The sequence below is a fragment of the Apium graveolens genome, chromosome 10, assembly GCF_009905375.1.
Source record: "Apium graveolens cultivar Ventura chromosome 10, ASM990537v1, whole genome shotgun sequence".
NCBI lineage: Eukaryota > Viridiplantae > Streptophyta > Magnoliopsida > Apiales > Apiaceae > Apium > Apium graveolens.
In genome coordinates, this window is record NC_133656.1 from 200,188,319 (window position 1) to 200,210,318 (window position 22,000).

At 33.5% G+C, this 22,000-nt stretch overlaps 3 protein-coding genes across 3 annotated transcripts; 2 read left to right on the forward strand and 1 right to left on the reverse strand.

Moving 5' to 3' along the window:
• Nucleotides 1-4,797: 4,797 nt before the first annotated feature.
• LOC141691617 (ubiquitin C-terminal hydrolase 12-like) lies at nucleotides 4,798-6,261 on the forward strand. Its single transcript, XM_074496386.1, has 5 exons — nucleotides 4,798-4,810; nucleotides 4,924-5,056; nucleotides 5,230-5,396; nucleotides 5,519-5,865; nucleotides 5,992-6,261. Exons 1-5 carry the CDS (start codon nucleotides 4,798-4,800, stop codon nucleotides 6,259-6,261), a joined length of 930 nt encoding a protein of 309 aa, XP_074352487.1.
• A 242-nt stretch (nucleotides 6,262-6,503) lies between these two features.
• Nucleotides 6,504-11,247, reverse strand: LOC141693421 (uncharacterized). Its single transcript, XM_074498522.1, has 9 exons — nucleotides 11,073-11,247; nucleotides 10,921-10,986; nucleotides 10,189-10,491; nucleotides 9,843-10,071; nucleotides 9,570-9,627; nucleotides 8,523-8,609; nucleotides 8,294-8,428; nucleotides 7,917-8,052; nucleotides 6,504-6,900 (listed from the first exon to the last, which is right to left on the reverse strand). Exons 1-9 carry the CDS (start codon nucleotides 11,144-11,146, stop codon nucleotides 6,663-6,665), a joined length of 1,326 nt encoding a protein of 441 aa, XP_074354623.1. The 5' UTR covers nucleotides 11,147-11,247; the 3' UTR covers nucleotides 6,504-6,662.
• A 1,482-nt stretch (nucleotides 11,248-12,729) lies between these two features.
• On the forward strand, nucleotides 12,730-13,854 carry LOC141693422 (short-chain dehydrogenase reductase 3b-like). Its single transcript, XM_074498523.1, has 2 exons — nucleotides 12,730-12,828; nucleotides 12,901-13,854. The coding sequence occupies exons 1-2, from the start codon at nucleotides 12,815-12,817 to the stop codon at nucleotides 13,691-13,693; spliced, it is 807 nt and encodes a 268-aa protein (XP_074354624.1). The 5' UTR covers nucleotides 12,730-12,814; the 3' UTR covers nucleotides 13,694-13,854.
• The last annotated feature ends 8,146 nt before the right edge of the window (nucleotides 13,855-22,000 follow it).

Genomic DNA, 22,000 nt, shown 5'->3' on the forward strand with positions numbered 1-22,000 from the left:
TCCTTTTTGAAGTGCCCTTTCTTTCCACACTCAAAACAGGTATCCTTGCTTTGATTTGTTTTACTCTCCTTGCTCGGATTAGATTTGAAGTCCTTCTTCATAAACTGCGATTTCACAGGTCGTTTGGAGGCATTCCGTTTGGCAAGAAATTTATGAAACTTCTTTGTTAGAAGAGCAATATCTTCATCAGAATCGTCAGGAGACTCATCTGCATCTGCATTAAGTGCAAGAGTTTTCTTACGAGGAGCTTCATCTTCTTCATCATATCTACGTAGCTGATTTTCGAATTCCTCCAATTCACTGAACAGTGTTAGAGTATCCATAGTCGAAAGCAGTGTTGAATCCTGCAGAATGGTAACCTTTGGAGCAAACTTCTTTGGCATTGCTCTGAGGATTTTCCTATTTATCTCAGATTGAGGAATGATCCGTTCCAGAAGTGAGATGGAGTTCATCAATGTCAGAAACCTCCCTTGAGCATCTCGCACGCTTTCATCTCTTTCCAACCTGAAACCTTCATAGTCACTCATTAGCATACTTAATTTTACTTCACGTACCTTAGACGTGCCTTCGTGGCTGACTTTGATCGTATCCCAAATCTGCTTGGCAGTAGTACATGCTGAAACTTTTCTTAATTCTGTAGCTACCATGCCATTGAGAAGTGAGTTCATAGCTTTAGCATTGGAATTCATTGCGTTCACTTCTTCGGGAGAGAGATCCTTGAGAGATTTTGGCTTTCCTTCTTTCATAGGAATTGTGAAACCATTTTCTACAACATCTCATTCAAATGCATCACGCTGGAGAAAGATTTTCATTCGAAACTTCCAGTCATTGTAGTTTTCAGCACCATGAAGCAGTGGTGGATAATTGTTTGAATACCTATCTGGTTGAGCCATGGATCGCTAGCAAAATAAACACTAAAAAGAGAATTAAATGCACCTGCTCTGATACCAAATGAAATTCGATGGCTCGATAGATAAAATAATATTCTAACTGTCAAGGCAAATGGGACAGTCTCTTATGCAAATGGGACAGTCTCTTTACAAATGAGACAGGGTATGGGACAGTCTCAATTACACTGCAGAAAAGAAAAATGCAGAATGCTGAAAACTGAAAAGTAAAAACACCAGAAGTTTTCACTTGGTTCGGCCCCTACACCTAGTCTATGGCCTACATCCAAGTCCCCATGCCAACTAGCATAGAGAATGTATTATATCAACTTTAATAAAAGAACTTACAGTCTTTTCCTTGATTACAAATATAGCACCTGAAAGAAACCCTTTCCCAAGCTTCCTTGCTACCTAGCCCACTGCTATTCCTTAGCCTTCTAGCTACCTTGCTATACTTTGAAATCAAGCTTGCCACAACCCGGCACAAAGTTGATATGAATACACTATTCAGTTACAAGAATAAACAAATTGATTACAACTCAAACTAGGTTTCTTGTTTTTCTGGATATGAATATCTCGGGTATGAAACAAGAAAAAGATTTCAGATGATGAAGGATTCTCGTGAAAGTGTTAGCTACAAATCTGAAATGAAGAGTTGTATTTATAAGCAAAGTTCTAACAGATTTATTTTCAAACACAAGATAAGGTTGGAAGATAAGTTTGTTTGAAAATATTTGAATGAAGCTTTTAAACTAATCTGTTAGTACGTTTGAAAAAGATAAATCAAGTAAAGAGATAAGGCTTGAAAGATTTAAACTTGATTTATAAGATAAGGTGGTGAGTTTGTTTGAGATAAGGTTTATCCAGATAAACAAGATTTACACAAAACCCTAACAAACTAATACTAAACCTGCGGGATAGACTTCCAGGAAGATTGAACCAACTGCATTCTGATAAACATTGCTGAGATCTCGGATGATTCCAATCTGAAGTCTACATTCTGTTGCTAAGAACTCTTATCATCATAAACACTTGAATTAACACACCTCTTGCAATTGACACACCATGGATTAGGCCAACCTCCTCATGTTTTCTAATGACAGAGTTTAGACCTTCTGCACATAAAATATAAATATACGGGGAAATAGGATCTCCTTGCCGTATACCTCGTTGAGGTCGAATATCACCAAACACTCTACCATTATTCACAAAGCTATATGTGACAGATTTAATGCAAGTCATCAGCCTCTGAATCCAAGTATGATTAAAGTCAAATTTTTTAAACATACCTTCAATATAGCTCCATTCTAGTCTGTCATATGCCTTGGATATATCAAGCTTGAGACCTGCAATTCCTTACTTTCCTTGTGTTCGTCTTTTGATGCAATGATTTATCTCATAGGCCAACAACGCATTATCAGTTAGTAGTCTTCCTTCGATAAAGGCGCTTTGCTTATCTGAGATCAGATGCTTTAAACACGGCTTGAGTCTATTAGCTAGCACTTTTGACACAATTCGCACCAAGACATTACACAGTGAAATTGGTCTGAGTTCTGACATTTGGTGAGGTTTTTTAATCTTTGGGATGAGACATACCAAAGTACGATTTACCTCCCCTGGCATTTCTCCTGTATTAAAAAACTGTTGACAAAACTCGGAAACATCCGCACCAACTACGTTCCAAAATGCTTGGAAGAAACCGGGATTTAGTCCATCCATTCCAGGTGACTTTTCAGGATGCATGGAGAAGACTGCTTCTTTTACTTCCTCGTAAGTCACATTCTGCATCAGTTCTTCATTCTGCTCTTGCGTTACATGTTGGACTACTTCTCGTGATGTCACCATTTCATCTGTTGTCGTTTGGATCCTAACTTATTTTAGCTTGAACTTGAATGAATCGATGTCTTATTTACAATTATTGTTACTTTTTAGTTGTTACACATGCAAGACGTGTTTAAGGAGATTGGTTTCTTACCTGCTCACGTACAGTAAAACCCCTTTTAATTAATATAATTTAAAGCAATAATCTCTCTAAATTGAAGAAAAGAAATCATGGATCTAAGTAGGTATAAATTTATAACTTAAAATAAATAAATAACTTATAAGTGAAGTAGATAAATACTTATAAATTACTTAAGTGTTTGAATAATTTTATTTATAAATTATAATTTTTTTACTTAAATGAACTAAAATAAATAATTTTTATATATAATTATCTTAATTTGTGAATTTTATATTATATTAACATTTACAAATATATTTTTCAAAACTAAAATTAATAAAAAAAATAAAAAATAATAATAAGTTATGAAAAAGTATGATTTTGCTAACATTTAACTTATCAATTTATAAATTATAAATTTAACGTATAAATTGGGTATATAAACAATAATCGATAAATTGTTACGGGTTTATAGGTCTTCTAAACTATATACAAATATGCCCTATACTCTACATCTCTGTTATGTTGCATAAATGGAGACATTACAAAAGGAGACAATCACATGTTCATTTCATCATAATTTAAATGTCCGATTTGACTTTTGACAAAAACGATAATTTGAAAACTAATTAACAAAGTTATTAGATTTGTCTTGTTTGATTTTTTGTGATTAAATTAATCTAACTTTGACCGTAAATTAAATATCAATATTTTATTATTTTCAAAAATCGAAGAATACGTATTAAAGTAGATTATGTGTACTTTCTAATAATATAATTTTTATAATTTTTTCGATCATATATTATATGAAAATTTCAATCAAAATTTGGTAAATTTTACCGCAAAAAGTCAAAAAAGACAATAAATTGGGACGGAGGGAGTATTAAAAAAATTGGGCTTAACATTCCTAAAATAAATTTTAAATAATTTATCTAAAATTAAATAATTATTAATACAAAATTAAGGTGATTTTCGTAAATATAGGAGTAAATTCTACTGTTACAAAAGAAAATATCATTAATTTTTATATGCAAAATTTCAATCATTTTAAATAATTTTTCTATAATTAACTTTAAATATATTTTTTTCTAAAAAATTAAATTGACCAAGTAAATTAGGACATTATGTCAATTATTTCCTATGTAGCTACTTGTAGAAATCCATCCGTTTCATAGTATTTGCTCGAAAACTTTACCTTTACCTTAAAAAATACCTTTTCTACGTGAATAGATCTTATAAAAAGAACTTACTCCCTATATAATCTAGCGCCCATCAGCCAGGGTTTTAAGTGAAAAAACCTAATCCTAATCCCTGACAAATTGCCGAGGCATTGTAAACTTTCTACTCATGGGTTATGTATACGATGGAGCCGACGACGAAGGTCCGCAACTAACCCCACTTGTTTAACCTTATATTAGTTAAGTTATTAGAATTCCTTCGAAATCGTTGATATTGTTCGAATTCTCCCCCCCCCCTTTTTAAATTTAATAATGGGACGTCTGGAGTATTACGGTTTTAGTAGATTTATTATTTTATGTCCAAGGCATATGACAGACTTACGGTTTCGTTTCTCCTCTTACAAAGTTAATTGTTAAGCGTCAAAACATAATTCATGAATTTTAAACGACTAATCCATTTCAATTTCATACCTGAATCAATACAGGACCCGTAGAAGGCAAGTAGTTTGGCTTAAATTCATTAAAATCAATTAGATTATGCTGCATATCAGAACGTTTAAGATATAAGGTTTCGTCGGGTATATTATATAAATAACTTATATATTAAAAAATTGGAATTTTTGACTTGTAAACAACTTACAACAAACATAATAAAGGACAATTAGTCTAGCTTATGTTTATCAGAGTTAATTAGATTCAGTATCTAAAAGTAAAATATTTCATCTTAACAGAGAGAGTAGGTGATCATCACTTAATTTTAATACTGCATGTATATAACATAATGATTAATATGTCAATAAAGGGTAAGTGTAGTGGTTGAAATCATGCCTTCTTTGGAGGTGGTCAACAGTTTAACACTTGGGTGTGCTTAAGTTTACTTAGCAAAAAAAACATAATGGTAATCTAATTGTAATAGGGGCTGTTCTAAGAGAATGGAGGGATACTCCACCAGCACATTATTTGATCAAACTCCAGTCTTTCTCACTCTATTCCAAACATGGCGTCCATCATATTATGACAAACATTTTTCAAGCTGGACAGCAAGAATGGTATCCCTAATACTTTTTTCACTGTATTCAATATTTCTTATGTGCCCTCAGATTTATCTGCTGGTTGTTCAATTTGAAATTACGAGGTCTTGTATAAGACTCTGTGGTGCTAGTATTTTGTGTGTGTGTGTGTGTGTTCATAATACATAATTAAGCTATGCTGATGCATGCAGGAAGATTATACTGTATCCGAAAGGAAAAGATGGAGGTAAGGGTGATCATGTATCTATATACATAATGCTCGAAAGCACAAGTAGTCTAGAAGCTGGTAAGGACGTCAATGCCATTTTCAAGTTCTTTTTGTTCGACCAAATTCGAGGAAAATATCTTACTGTTCAAGGTATAGTTGTCCATTAGTTCTTTCCGGAATTATGCTTATTTGTTATTTTTCATCGCTCTGTTGTCTAATTTGAACTTACCAAGAAATTTGAGCTTAAGCTGTATGCTATGTTTGTTTTACAGGGAGAGCAAAACGTTTTGACTGGGTAAAATACGAATGGGGGTTCTCTAAATTCATCTCTTTAGAAGCTTTGGAAGAACCTACTAATGGTTTTCTGGTAGACGACACTTGCTTCTTTGGAGTGGAGGTTTTTTTAAGTGAAGGTCCGCGGCTAGGTCAAATAGATGAATGTCTCTCAATATCAGAAGCGGCTAACATCTCTGGTAAATATGTGTGGGAGGTTTATCAATTTTCAGAGTTGGAGGAGGATTGTTATTCTGACGAGTTCCGCATTGGAGGTCATTTGTGGTATGTGCGAAAACTGTTTGATCATCAAATTAACTCAATACGGCCTCTCCCTGTATTTGGTGTACGTTGATCACAATAGTTCCCCTGTGCGCGACTTAAAAACAGAGTTTACACTAACAGTTAAGGACCAGTTTAATCAAAATCATATACAGAAGAAAGGTAATTACCCTTTTTACATTCTTTCTAGATTACCATTATAACTGAATTTTACACTAGTATTAATGTCGAAAATATTGTAGCTACCATCTGGTTTAGTGCATCAATTGAGGACTGGGGTTGGCATTCACTAATCGAACTAAAAGATCTTAATGATTCTGCAAAAGGATATGTAGTTGATGACCGATGCATATTTGAAGCAGAACTTACATTGCTATGTGAAACTTCTCTGGAGACTCCAAATATGCCGACTGACTCCACTTCATTAGATAGTAGTACTTCATCAGGAAGCAGCTATTAGTAATTTTAACTAAATATTTGCAGATTAGACGTCGAGGGAATGTTCGTGAAGTTGGAATGATCCCATTGAATCAAATTTATCGAACTTCTGTGAAACACGATGATGCTCATAGTTTGTTATCACTTGTGACTGTTCTATCTATATATCACAGTACTTATTTTGACATCAGTTAAATGCTTAAAATAAATTTGTTCATCTTCAGATCGTGGAACTTCAACTTGGTTAACTCTAAATCTATAATGGGAATGAAAAGGAGATGTCAAAAAAAAATGTCAGAGAAACATGGTTGAAATCCAATAATCTAAACGGCCCCTTAATATTACATATAAATTTGGTTTTAAGTTCTCCATAGTCTTGAAAGATCTCCATTTTGAAGGAATTGGGGTTGGGGTCTGCCCATCTTATAATAAAATGTCATTCTTGTGCTTTGCGATCAACAGACGATTTTCAGGAGAGATATTGGACGGAACGTACTTGACAAGTCGAGAATCCAGACTATGTTCCTTCATCCACATCAACCTTCCCATGTCAATAATATCTTTGCACATGAAACCCAGTACTGCTCTATCCACAGCACTCATGTTCCTTGAAATTCCTTCATCTCTTAATAGATCAATACCCCTGTCTCGTCCATCCTCCCTGAATTAATATATATATATCATAAATATATTATATATCTGAATCAATAATTTTCATGAACTATATTCAAATATGAATTCTTTATCCCCTATGAGCGAAGATGAAACAAAATTAAGCAAAAATTGACAGCTACGTCAATTCCCAAGCCATTTATAGAATTTAAAAGGAAAGTGTTATATGTACATGTATCATTGGGTCCTAGTCCCTGGTGCCAAGGGACCTTATTTTTCTTTAAGGCCGCAGGAAACCTTGTATAGGCATCATTGATTTAGCTCGTTGGATTGACCCACTAACACTCCAGATCTTCTTTCAGTTTTTAAGTAGTCCAGATAAAAATTTCCCTCCACTAAAATTTACACAGACTAATATTCTTTCTCTCTTTGACAAGGTTTCCCTCTTCTACTGTCCTCTAAAGTCTAAACAGAAAAAAATGTCCGCTTAACAAACAGAAAAGAGCAAATAACATCACATATTCACATATAATTTTGACATTGAAGAACATTTACGGACTTCCGTTGATAATTAAGTAGTAATCGCTAACCCGCCACAATGGTTAATTTTTTTTTACTGTTGTTGAAAGGAAGTAACTTGGGAAGGATATTCAAAGTTATAAGTATCCAATTAATGTAAATGTCATTATATCAAAAAGGGGGTGCTAGTCATGCTTGAGCCTATAGAACCGTAAAACATGCAAACACAACACAAACAGTAGAAAGCTTTAACGAGCATTCCTGAGTAGCAAATTCTTGAAGCAGCATACTCTTACCGGTCCCAACATCAAGCATAAGATTGAGAAGAAAATGAACAATTATTCCCATAAATGCAGAGTACTAGAGTTCCAGAAAAGTTTACTTCGGAACTCAAAGAAGATCTAAGTTGGTGTATCAATCCAACAGTCCAAATCAATTATGGGTACATAAGGTCCCTGACCTGTTGTCCAGGGACCAGGACCCTTTATCATTTATTTTATTAAAAAATGTGCAGCATTCACTTGAGTAAAGTTCAAAGATTTTTACATTATTTCCGGATGTGATGTGGCATCTACATCAGAAAGTGCTGTACCATGATCTGCATCGACTGCCCAGCTGGTAAACCATGTAATGGCATGAAAATAATCTCTATCAAACCCCAGATTTGACATATATCGCTTATCTACAAGTAAAAACCAAGTTTCCATATGTCAAAAATTCACAAACAAGTATTGATTAATCAAGTAGAAGTACTTGTTATACTTCATAAAATTGTGCACACAGGATTGATTCTGTTTAGAACCAAAATTGATATTAACAGGCTAGCACTACACTCTACACATAATCATCCTTGTGTAACCGAGAAAAAATAGACTCCTAAACTACCATTGGTCTATTTTTTATGAGAGGGATAAAGAAATTACTTATGTAATGCTTCCATTGACAAAGATGATGGCAGCATGTTGCTAATGCTAAGCCTCTCAGATAAGGGTTTTCAGTCCCTTTAGCAACATTATCTTGAACACAAGGCTTTGCTAAACAACATCTTATGGTCATATCTGTAATGGAATAGGCACGGTAAATTAAAATGATGGAAAAATTCAAGATCAATGCTTAGAAGCAAGATAAAGATTAATACATACAGTCAATTACCTGTTGCTGGCCCACAAAGATGTTTACCAATTGCCAAATATGGAATTCCTTTAAAAGACTCAACAGCATTCAAGTTTAAATCCTCAACTACAAAAGCTCAGAGTTGATGTAATCAAACAACCATAGGCATATCAAATTTAAATGGCATGCTTTTTTGAGATCAGTGGGCTTATCTGTGCGGGCAAAAAGTTTCAATAATAAGAACTATTTAGAAATATATAGGACAACTTGCCATAATTCAAGTTTATATCCTTTAACTACAAAAGTTTAGTCGTAATCAAACAACAACCATATGCATCTCAAGTTTAAGATAATTCCTAATTTCCTAATTAATTTGAAGTAATAATGTGGGGTTACCATGCTTATATAGAAAATAGGAACCCTAATTAAATAACCTAATGTACTTAGACCCCATAACAAGGTTATTTAAATATCTGGAATTATCAATTGGGTCTCTTTTCTCCTTTATGCGGTTTGGAAACCCTTGGGGTCCTGGGTGTTCTGCAATTCATCCACCTAAGTTTTGTCTTTTATCGGATTTGTTCAATAAATCGTTATTTTTACGAGTAATCCTGCATCAGATATTGATGAGCAAACATACAATATTTAACATGTTATATCTTTTTTTCAGAACAAATTATATCTGAAGTTATAAATTTTGTGATCTAGCAAACACCCTAAGGCTCTTACTTAAAGAGGACAATATTTTGCTTAATATTCAATTTTATTTATAAGAGAACCACCCGATCTGTATACAATAGTAAGTGAAACACAGAACCAGGGCTACTAAGCACGAGGACAAAAGATGTATGTTGTACTAATATGTCCTTCGAAGTGAATTCTGAACCTAACTACTTATTCAGTTTCTATTTTCTACGACATACTGTGACAAAGGCGTTCTGTCATTATAAGTATATAATTGCTGGGTAGTTTGCTACATTACAAGATAACTTGCACTGGGGACTCAATTAATTATGAATTGTGCTTGAGATTAAATTAAAAACGTTTAACACAAACATTAAACTACAAGATATCGAAAAACCTTACTATCAATTCTCAATCGCTCTAATGTCAAGCTCTCTATCTGACGCAGGCTTCGATCAGCCTAAAAAGTAGCATTAACAGGAAATGGAACTTTTAGCCAAAAACTGGTATAGTGAGGACTTTACAGGTATAGTTTAGATAATCCTCTTGATAATTAAGTTATATAGCTAACAAATCAGTAACAAACACCGAAACTTTGATATCAACACTGTGTGCTTATATTTAAGGGGACTCAAAAATGTAGTTCACAATAAGCTTGACTTTGAATTCACAAACCTTGAGTTTGTATGACTTTCTCTCAACCAAGAAAACTTTTTTGATCCCATAACAGTCTGCAAGCATTTGCGTTAAGTATCCCCTCCCGGCTCCAAATTCAACCACTGCAGGAATATCATCATCAACACATGACCCATCTGCACCAGAAGACTTTATAACACCAACGTCTTCCAAATTCCCAAGTATGGAGGCCTGCTGCAATACATGCTTTTCTTGGAATGGCAACTTCCTATAAGAACAAAATATTTACAAAACAACAATACTAATAAATAAACGACACTATTAGTTAAACAGAATTAAATGACCCAAACAGCTAATACAATCACATATATGTGCATATGATCACCTGTCAATTTCATGATTAGTCCAAACTCCACAAGCCTCCGGAATCTTATGCGAATCTTGAATGTCATTACAAATCGAAGCATGAACGGACTTAATCTTACTAATCAATTCTGACAGTTCTTTTGCAGTCATACCATTCACAGCTTTTCGCTTCATTTCCGAGGTAACATAATCTACCACTTCATTCCCCTCTTCACCACTATTAATCCCTTTACTATAGTAAGGCAAAAGCGATAGTGACTTCGCATATTTTATAAAAGGGCACTTCTTAAGATGACCCTCCAGATTTTCTTCAAGTACATTGCTACCAAAATCAAGAAAAACTGATAAAAACACAATCTTGCAATAAAAAATATACCAAATTGAAGTAAAGCAAGTACTTTAGTAAAACCTCCCTCCCTCTCTCTCTCTCTCCCTCTCTCTCTCTCTCTCTCTATTTCCCTCTCTCTCTCTCACACACAGACACACACACATCTCTCTCTCCCTCTCTATCTCCCTCCCTGCTCTCTCTCCCCCTCCCTCCCTCTATCTATCTATCTATATATCTATCAATCTCCCTCTCTCTCTATCTCCCCCCCTCTCTCTCCCCTCTCTCTCTTTCTTTCTCTGTGTAAAGTTTAGTACATTAGTAACCTCTCCCCCTCTCTCTATCTATTCTCCCTCTCCCTCTCTCTCTCTATCTCTCTCTCTCCCTAGTTTTCTCTCTGTGTGAAGCAAGGGAGATTGAGCTTACTGAGAAGGGTCAATTGGGCATGGAACCCACTTGTCATTGCTTCTTGTTGTATGATTTCCACAGAATCTACGAAAATCAAACTCATTACAAATCAAAATTACATACAAAAACAAAATATGTACATTTGTATGAGTTGTTGACAGATGACTTACATTGAAGTTCCAAGAGGGAGGTTTGCACAAAATCTTTTCTTCTTGGGGAGCCAGTATTTGCACTTTGTTGCCATTTTCTGTGGGGTTTTAATTGAATTCAACTTCAACCCTTAATTGCTCTGCTGGTGTTAATTTTAAGCTTCAACTGCTGTATGTCAATGAGTGTACACTACTGTTAGAAAATCTCCCAGTCTTGATTATTTTTGGCATTTTTATTTTTGATCTTACTAATTTTTTTATGTAAATAAAAAATCATTTGATTAATTTAAAAAAAAATGTGTTTAAATAAAATTAGTGGGCTAATTCGATTTCTATTTTATTCCAAATAAAATCATTTTTTATCATAGATCGGATTGTACAAGATGAGTTAACAATTTATTAAGTTACCTATACAAGAACTAGTTTGATTATTTTTTACAAACATTTTATGTCTTCTTATTATATTGATCGATTTTAACTACTAGTATTATATTGATAATTCTTATCCCCATGTGGATAGCTGAACTAGAATTTTAAGAATTATGTAAATTATCGTTAATTTAATTAAAAATCACGATTTTACAAAAATTTCTTGCAAAAAATGTTCATTCAATTTTTCCCATATGGATAAATGCATAATAAACTGAAGTAAGCGAAGCACAGCTGGATACTTTTGAAATTACAAATATTTAAAGTAAATCATCCCTAATTTAATTAAAAATCAGGACTTCACAAATATTTTTGCAAAAATTTTCCGTTCAATTTTTTTTTCATATGGATAAATGCATAATAAACTGAACTCAGCAGCACTGCTGGATACTTTTGAAATTACTAATATTAAGATCAAAGCAAACAATAAGATAAAGCATATAAAATTCCCATTCTCCTTAATAAATTTTTAATACATAATTTTCCCAAAACATGTAACAAGTTTAATTGCAAGCACCTCCTCCACAACCAACATCAACCTTAACAGCCTCTTTTTTGACAGAAACATTTATGGACTCTGTTTTCTCAACCTTGACAGCAGCATTGGCATGATGACCTTCAACTTTCTTCATCATTTCAGGCTTCACATCTTCGGTTTTCGGTGTCTTCACCATCATCACTGGCTCTTTCTTAGGAGTAGTAGCCACGGGCCTCACTACCCGAGTCGACGAACAGCAGCTCCTTCCTGAACAACAACTCTTCCTCTCCATTGCACAATGTTCAAATTCTTGCCTTATAAATTTATCGAAAATCTTGTTATTTTGATGGGGATAGTGGAGAATCGAAGAAGCAAAGTAGAGCTATTTATAATGTGGTAGTTTGGCTTTTGAAATCCTTCCTTATCACTGCATACAGATGTTGAATTAATGTGTTCATGAACTAATCAGAGACTGCCCTTTGAGTTCAAATGAGTTCATGTATCTGAGAGATGTGGTAATAAATCAATGATCACAACATAAAAAAAGGTTGAAATTCAATTTCTAACTCTTCATACTTTGAATTTGATTTAATCTTAAATTATATAAATCATTAAGAACACGCAAAAGATATAGCCGATGTTTTATATTCCATGCAAGTACAAACAAACATATTCCGTTCTAATTTAACATCTTGCACCGGCTTAACCATTAATACTTATTCTCTTTGGTATTTACATCTATTTGCATCAGTCCTAAAAGCATATAAAACTTGACGAACGTTATTCAACGGGAATTCTTATATAAATAGTATTCCGCTAGGCTTAAACCATCTATAATCTCTTGTGAAGCTTCCCAATGGCTAAGCTAAGGTGAAGCTCTAATTGATAATCGCTTTTATAGTTTGTGAAACTAGTATTGACTTAATTTTACAATTTTTTCAGGTTACATGGAAAGGTCGCAATCATCACGGGAGCAGCAAGCGGCATAGGAGAGGCAACAGCAAGGTTATTTGTGGAGCATGGAGCATTTGTTGTTATAGCAGACATCCAAGATGCATTGGGACAAAAAGTAGTTTCTTCAATTGACTCTGATAAAGTTGTTTACAAGCATTGTGATATCAGCGACGAAAGTCAAGTTGAGGAGCTGATATCGTACACCATACAAAAATATGGCAGTCTGGATATAATGTACAGTAATGCAGGAATCATGGGTTCAAGTGCTAGATTACTGGAAATGGATATGGCCAGTTTTGACAAAAGCATAGCCATCAATTTGCGCGGTGCAGTTTTAGTAGTCAAGTATGCAGGGGCTGAGATGGTAGAAAATAAGATCAGGGGGTCAATTATCTGCACAGGCAGTGTTTCAGCCACTGCTGGTGCAAATGGTCCATTTGGTTATACTGTTTGTAAGCACGCGATACTAGGCATTGTTCGAGCTGCTGCTAGTGAACTCGGGAAGCATGGTATAAGGGTGAATTGTGTTTCTCCATCGGGTGTTGCCACACCCTTGTCGTGTGCCACGTACAATAGTTCAGCAAGTGAGGTTGAAATGTTTAGTGCCACAATGTCAGGATTGAAAGGAATAATTTTGAAGACGGAACATGTAGCTGAGGCGGCATTGTTTCTGGCTTCAGATGAATCTTTATACATAAATGGACACAATTTAGCTGTTGATGGTGGCGTTTCTACTATGAATACTGGTCTGGCAATGATGCAGGATAGCTTTATGAAGTGATCAAACAAAATTTATACTCTGTTGTCTGTATACCAGGCCTCCTACTCATGACTCTGATGTTTTTTCGCTAATAGGACTGTGTGATGTTTTTCATTGATAATATCGGTTTTGAATGCATCACCGTCCCGCCTTAATATATGTCATTCATATGAAAATAATATACCGAATACAATTATAATACAGGTTCAAGATTATTTCGTTTGTATGAAAATATAAAGTACTGATTTTAATTAAATACGAGTCGAATAGGTTCATAACCAGTACGTGTCAAATTGCTTAAGAAACATGTGCAGAAAACCATCTTAGAGGTCTATCGGGGAACTTCAAAGCCTGCAGAAACGGAGATGCATTTAAATTCACTGAACAAAATGCTTATGAACGATGGAATTTGATTAAGTTCGGTCAAATTAACAAAATATTTAATTCTGGAATCAAGATTATTGGCCGATGAAAACGAGTGAATCATGAGGCTTTGAGATGGCCATTAAGTCAGATAACGTGTACTACTGCTGAATTTATATGACAATTTATGATTAAACAAGAAATCTATTTTTCAAATTAGCCAAAGTTTCCATTAAATTTATATTTAGTCAAAAAAATTTATGCTATCAAGTTTCAACCTTTTAAACCTTGAGTTAATACTTTTATGTGGGGCTAAGTTCTCAAGTTGACATATGCAGTATTATGAAGCTTAATATGAATCTTTTATTAAAATTAATGATTTTCATACATAATTATATATACTAAAATTTGAGCGCAGTTACTTTTATTTATAATTAGTTATACGCATACATCAATACATCACGAATTAAATTATTGACCTTATGTAAAGAGGACAAAAGTTAATAATCAAATATGTAAATAACTCGAGTCATAATCAAATGATCACGAAGTTGAGATTATCACTTATTAAAATTGTTTACATTTTATTCGAGTAAGATGAACAATTACTTTGCATGATATTTAAACCGTTGTTGATTGAGCGCGGCTTGTAATTTCGAACTCGTATACGAGCTAAATTCATAAAAGCCGTACGATTAGAACTCGGCTTGAAACTTAAAAACTTGGCACGGCTTGAGGTTGAACTATAATCATTTAAAATTTACATATTTCATATTTTTTATTGTTGAACTTACGTGTAAATCTAATTTGACTCGTATAAATCTGACATGTTTAGTTTTTGAGTAAACTCGACTCGAACATTTTACAAAATGAATCGAGTTTGATTAAAATTTCGAAATCGTTCAAGTAAAATTAGTTATTCGTCTGCAAGGGTTGGCACAGTTGATTAAAGACGAGATAATTATATTCTTGGTCACAGATTCGAATCTCACGGGAGAAAAATTTATGATTATAACTCATGAGATAGAATATTTCGCTTAAATGCGATTTATCTTGATTTAAGCAATTGCGTGAACCCGTGAGATTTATCCGATACACACCTGATAGCGGCTGCGGATTTATTACGATAAAAAAATAGCTATTCGACTTAATGAAATTAAGGCCCTACTTTTAAATACATCAATTTAGAACTCGAGAAATAAGAAGTCTCAATTATTTTCTGGAATAAATAATCATTGTACTTGGATAATAATTCGGAGCCCGGAGGGAACATCAATGATATAAATATATGGATATATGAATATTTGATTATTCTGTCCCATGACAGTGGAAGCTACTGGCCCTCTAACCCTGTAATTATAGAGTCTTAAGGCTTGAAAGATAAGTTTAACAAATTTAGTAGCTCAATAACATGAAATTTCAATGCTTTGATTTAGACATGTTATCAACCTTCAGAGACAGAGACAATATATTAAAATTGACATATGATTGATTTAATTTTTTGTTCTCCACTTATATTTTTTTGTATCGAGTATTGACTTTGGACTCTAGAGAGAGGATATAAAATGTACTTTGGTTAGTCAGTATAAAGAGACAAAAGAGCAGGCCTTTATTGAGAAAATGGGAAATGAAAGGAAGAATAAATTCGCATAAAGAATCTCAAGAATCTCTTTTCTTATCAATATTGTATTATAATAGACGAAATATTAAAAATTTAGTAGTTGGTTGTTAGTCGGTCAGTACTTGATAAAATTACTTAATTACTCTTACTTAATTATTCTAATTTTAATTATTGGGTCGATCCATTCTTATTTTAATTGATATTGAAGTTAACTTCATCTATTACTTTACCAATTTCAATTCTATTTTATATCGAACTCTATACCATTAAAATTTATATTAAATTCAACTTCTTCTACCAATTTATATTTTAATTCATATCGAGTTCTATATTTTTCTAATTTGTTACTTCAGACTAAATTAAATTTAAGCGAACTAAAACAAATTATTAAGATTTAGTTGATATATCAAGCGAATAGAGCTATGATAAAATAATAATACTATAAATCCTCCTAAAAAAATTATACTAATGAGTTTGGATAAACAAAATAATATATTTTATTTATCCAAGATAAAAATACATTATATAATTGATTCAGAATAACACAAAACTAAAATGTTAGATATATTTGTGATGTCATGTCTAATATGATTTGTATTTAGTTTTCAGATCTTACTTAACAGGACATGTAATATCCGGGATATATCATGTAATTATTTTTGATATTATTATGTGTGCCCAGTATCTATTCTGTGAGTTAATTGTTAAGTGTTATCTGTACTTGAATATTCAAAAATAATATTAATTGAGTATTTTAATTTTTATATGTCCAAAATAAAATATAGATAATTGTTATATCTTCCTAATTATTTTTATGTTGATTTATGGATTTATAAATATCATATGAAATTTCTAAAAAATTTTTCCGGGTAATTAAAATCTATTTTATAAAAACGGGAACCAACCGACATCAACCGTTGTTACATTTTTTGAACCCGAAACTCTTCCGAGAACTCCTTCCTAACCTAATTGTAATATTCCGAGCATTTTCCATATTTCGACTTTTTCGATCCGGCGTACGGTTTGTCCTGCGCGGGTCCCGGCGCAACATTTTCGATAGAATATTCGTTTCGGTAAATCAATAAAACCCGTATTTTCGATCAACGGGAGCTTTTTATTAAAATATCCCAATTATCACTTCGTAATACGTGTAACCAGGCGCTGAGACCAAGACCGCAGTACAAATTGTACTGATTTGGATAATTATCCCGAAAACCGATACCGTTTGGATCAGTTTTTACAAATAAACGTACCGTTTTATATCCGGAATGATCCAACGGGATACAAATTTTCCATAATTATAAATAGCCTTTTACCGTATTTTATTTCGTATCAAAATCATTTGCAGACAGATAATTATATAATTTTCAGAGAAAAACCTTAATTTCTTAAAACTGTTCTAAGAATCAAACAGCAAAACGAAGGCGTTACCGGTCTCTGTTTTCAAAGCTTGAGTAACCAAAACGAAGGATTTGAAATGTTCTATCAGATTCTGAGCTTTGTTTTACTGCAGAAATTAAGGTTATTTTTCTAAAAATTTATTTATTTTCGAATTTATTTTATTAAAAATATGAATTTTTGTTCGGATGATTGTTTGTATGATTTGATGATTGCATGTTGTAGAGCTTGTTTTCCTGATGATTTTCATATGTCATACGTCTGATTTGGAGTTAAATAACATGTTCAAATTTGAGTTTGATTTTCGAATTTCAAAATTAGGGTTTATAACCCGTATGAATGTTCTTAATTGAAATTTGGGGATTTCTTATTCTGTGATAGATTGATGATGTGTTACAGTGGGTTGTGTTCTTTGTGAAATTTAAAATCTAGTCGTATAAGTTTCATGAACCAACGAGGTCTGTAGAGAAGGGAGTTGTGTTTTGAAGTTTTCCGATATTCGCCGGAAACTGGAAAACTTCACGGCCAAATTCCGGCCAACTCAGGGATTGTTAGGATGAATTGATTGCATGGTTGTGTTCCTGATGTTGTGTAGATGTGATCTGGAGGTGTTGGTGGGGTGAGGACGCCGGGAACGTGTTCTCCGGCGAACCCGACTGTTTTCCGGCGAAGAGCTGGAAAATTACAGTTTGGTACCCCAACTTTTGAAAACGATGCAGTTAGGTCCCTGAGGTTTCCAGACTTTGCAAATTTAGGATTCCTGTTTATAAAATGTTTAAAAATCATATTTCTTATTTATTTTTATTATAAAAATTCGTTTTTAATTTCAGAAAATTCTAAAAATTATTATTTTAATTCCGAAAATTATTTTTTATTCACAAATAAATCTGAATTAATTAGTTAATTAATTTCAGTTAATTTTTAATTGATTAATTAGTCAATTAATTCAAAAATTAATTGATTAATTGATTTAATTAATTATTAATTGATTTTTAATTAATTATTTGATTAGATTTAATTATTTAAAAATGATTTAAAAATTCCGAAAAATAGTTTCGAGCTTTGAAATATTATTCTAAATTATTTCCAAGGCTCGATAATTATTCTAAAAATTATTTCGGAGCCAGAATGGGCCAACCGAACCCTGTTTATTATTCCGAAATTGATCCAACGACCTGTTTTAATTTCGAAAAATGTTTTAAAAATCATTTTAAATACCAGAAAACCTATTTATGACCCGAGATTTCTTTATAAATAATATATCATTGATTACGTGATGTATTATGTGCTACATGTGACTTGTTAATTGACTATCGGTCTATATATTCGGTGTTTACTTGATTATCGCATAACTTTCAATCCGTTAATCGGATTTGGGTAAAACGAAGGGTAGATAGAAGTATGTGTTGAATAGAATTTCGTGAGTAAATTATTGATAGATGCTTATGATATGTGAGCAGAAGAGGCAAGGCGTAGGAAAGGGAAACAGGTAGTTGAGGAGTAAGACGATTGTGATTGAAAGCAAGTGCAGGATAGTAAGCTAATATCAAGCAAGTGTTCTGAACTCTCTCGAGATATTGTAATTCTTGATAGTCTTGTTGACATTGCAAGTGCTTTGAAGCACGGAAACCTAAATCCTGATTTCAGTTATTGTTCTTGAGCTATGGACCATATTCTTTCTAATCCATTGATTATTGTATACCCAAACAAGAACCACAAATCTACGATACTACTCCACAAATACATACAAACTAAATACCAGACACTGAACTGAATTATTATATACTCAATCCATGATATCTTATGCTTTGAAAGACCAAATCCTTGAAACCCTGAAACGTTGTTTCCTTTGTTATCCAATTCTTTCATTACCCAGCATTCAAGCTTTAAAAGTACCTTGTTGATCCTTACAAGGATTTAAACCCTTTCATTGTTAAACATTTATTGTTGTTAATGATTTCGGTTATTGTTTATTATTGCATATTCTGTTATTATGTTGGAATTGGATTGTTTTTATAAAATTGTGGACCAGATTCGTGGTCAGACCATATAATGTTCAAGTTAGGCCAATGTGTGCCTTGGATCCAGTAGTTAAAGCAATGCTGTGTGCCTTGCTCGAGGTTAGTGTGTGACTGATCAGCAGCCTAACCTTGGTTTTTAAATTAAAAGTATAATATCCAATTCTAAATCATAATCCATTGTTCAGTTGATATCATAAACATATTCACCTGATGATCATTATTCTCAGTTTTGTCATTGTGACTTGCTGAGCTAGTTAGCTCATTTGTGCGATGTTGTTTATATTCTTTCCAGTTAAAAAGGAACCAATTGGTAAATAGGATCCCCAGTCCAACGCGAGAGCTAGGGGTTCAGGTTGAGAAAGCTGAGCTAGTAGGCTTCTTTTGGAATAGTTTAAGTTTGTAAAAGTTTGTAATAATGTTTAATACTCAGTTTGAATTTGAAATAGTTGGGATTTGAACGGTTTGTAATATATTAGTGTGTTTGGCTTGTGTGCATATTTTAACCTGTTGCGGTCCGTGGTGATTGGTAAGTAGGGTCATTGCATATATTATTATTATCTTTATTATTGTTATAAGCAGGTTATAATTAAGGTGTTTGTGCGGACCCCAAACTTCTGACCCGGGTTTGGAGGGCGCCACAGGACAAATCAGTACTTAATTGGAAATCAATACTTATACTGAAGTCAGGACTTAAGATATCAGAACTTAAGTTATCAGGAGATAATATCAGGACTTAAGGAGACTTTCAGATAAGGCGGGCGGCTGATTGAAAGGAAAGAAGATCAAGACAAACGCAAGAAGAAATATGCATGAAGAAGGATTTCTATGAAGAATAGAATACTTGGAAGAAAAGATAACTGATTGATATATTTTAGGAAGCAGAATTATATTCAGTATCAATTAGAAGATTATCTTGTAACTGTGTAATATATAAACACAGGCATAGGATTTACACTATAAGTGTTATAATTATCGAAGTTATTGTTCATTGTAACCCTATCAGCTCTCGTGATAATTTGTTCATCACTGAGAGAGAACAGTTCCATATTGTAACAGAGTTTATTGTGTTGAATAAAATATGTGTTCTATTACTTGTGTTCTTTAATTCGATTTGATTGTAGTAAACACCGTATTCAACCCCCTTCTACAGTGTGTGTGACCTAACAAGTGGTATTAGAGCAGTCTGTTAACACACAAACAGTTTAAGATCCAAAAACAATCATGTCTGAAGAAGAACAAATTCCAACCAAGCCCACCAAAACTGAAGAACCTCAAAAGACTCAAATCCATAATCGATATGAGACTATTAGAGTTCCCATACTGAAACCATCTGAATATCCCATATGGAAGGTGAGGATGTCTATGTTTCTGGAATCTACAGATCCAGAATACCTTGACAGAATCAATGAAGGACCACACAAGCCAACCAAGCTCTCTGTTGTAGTTGCAGGTGAACCAGCAAAGTCTGTACCAAAGGAGAAAAGTGATTACACTGCTGAAGATATCTCATTTATTGCTAAGGATGCAAAGGTAAGACACTTGTTGCATGGTGTCATTGATAATGTCATGTCAAACAGGGTAATCAACTGCAAAACTGCAAAGGAGATATGTGATGCCTTAGAAACAAGATGTCAGGGAACTGATTCAATTAAGAAGAACAGGAAGACTATACTCACTCAAGAGTATGAGCACTTTAACTCAAAACCTGATGAGTCATTGACTGGTTTATATGATAGATTTGTCAAACTCTTGAATGATTTGTCATTAGTTGACAAGGAATATGATCTTGAAGATACAAATCTTAAATTCCTGTTAGCTCTTCTTGAAAGTTGGGATTTGAAGGCCACCACTATAAGAGACAACTATAATCTTGATGAAACAACTCTTGATGAAATTTATGGGATGCTCAAGACTCATGAACTTGAGATGGAACAAAGAAGCAAGAGGCATGGAAGAAAGTCAAGGACAGTTGCTCTTAAGGCTGAGGAGGAATCCCCCAAAGCAGCTGCCTTAAGAAAAGGCAAGGGAAAAGCTCTCATCACAAAGTATGATACTGAGTCATCAAGTTCTGATAGTGATAATGACTCAGAAACTGAAAGCTTACCTGAGATGGATCCTGATGAAGAGATGATGAAGCTGTGTTCTCTTATGGTGAAAGAAATCACAAGGATTGCATACAGGAAATTCAAAAAGGGAAAGAAATTTTCTAGGAAAGGTGCAAGTTCTGATAAGAAGAATTTCAGAAAATCTGAAGGCAAATGAGGAAAGTCTGACAGAGGAGATTACTCAAATGTCAAATGCTACAACTGTGGTGAGAAAGGCCACATATCTCCAGATTGCAAGAAAGTGAAGAATGACAAATGCAAGGCTCTTGTCACAAAGAAGGAAAGCTGGACAGACACTTCAGATTCTGAAAATGAGGTGAACTATGTCTTGATGGCAAATGCTGATAGCAGTTCTGATGCTGCTGAGTTAAAGGTACCTTAAACTACTTATGCCTTTCATACTAATGATATTACTGAGTTGAGAAGATATCTTAAAACCATGTTCATTAATTATAGAGATCAAACTTTAACTTCTGAAAAATCTTGCTTATAAAAAGAGGAATGATTATTTAGAAAAAGAGTTAGTCACGTTCCATCAAACTCAGAAAGATAGTGATGATGCCTTTTATGTTAGGGATGAAGTGCTAAAAATGAATGAATCTCTAAAAACTGAGTTAGAAAAGGAAAGAGAGATTATCAGGACTTGGACTAACTCTGGCAGAACAACTCAGAATTTGTTAAGTAGTGGAAACGGGAAAGAGGGCTTAGGTTATGGAGATGATAAAAGTGAAAAAGGAACTGTAGAAATTGAGCCTATAGTTGTTAAACAAAATCCCAAGGTAAATCCTGTTAAGTTTTTAGCTGTAAAGTCTGATATTAA

Bases quoted from the DNA above. Each gene is read 5' to 3' on its own strand.
- LOC141691617 (XM_074496386.1), top strand. The intron at 5,397-5,518 runs GTATAGTTGTCC...TTTGTTTTACAG, and splicing joins AAAATATCTTACTGTTCAAG to GGAGAGCAAAACGTTTTGAC. The intron at 5,866-5,991 runs GTACGTTGATCA...CATTCTTTCTAG, and splicing joins GGCCTCTCCCTGTATTTGGT to ATTACCATTATAACTGAATT.
- LOC141693421 (XM_074498522.1), bottom strand. From the start codon at position 11,146: ATGGCAACAAAGTGCAAATACTGGCTCCCCAAGAAGAAAAGATTTTGT. The intron at 10,072-10,188 runs GTGATCATATGC...TTGTTCTTATAG, and splicing joins ACTAATCATGAAATTGACAG to GAAGTTGCCATTCCAAGAAA. The intron at 8,429-8,522 runs GTAATTGACTGT...ATTCCATTACAG, and splicing joins TCTTTGTGGGCCAGCAACAG to ATATGACCATAAGATGTTGT.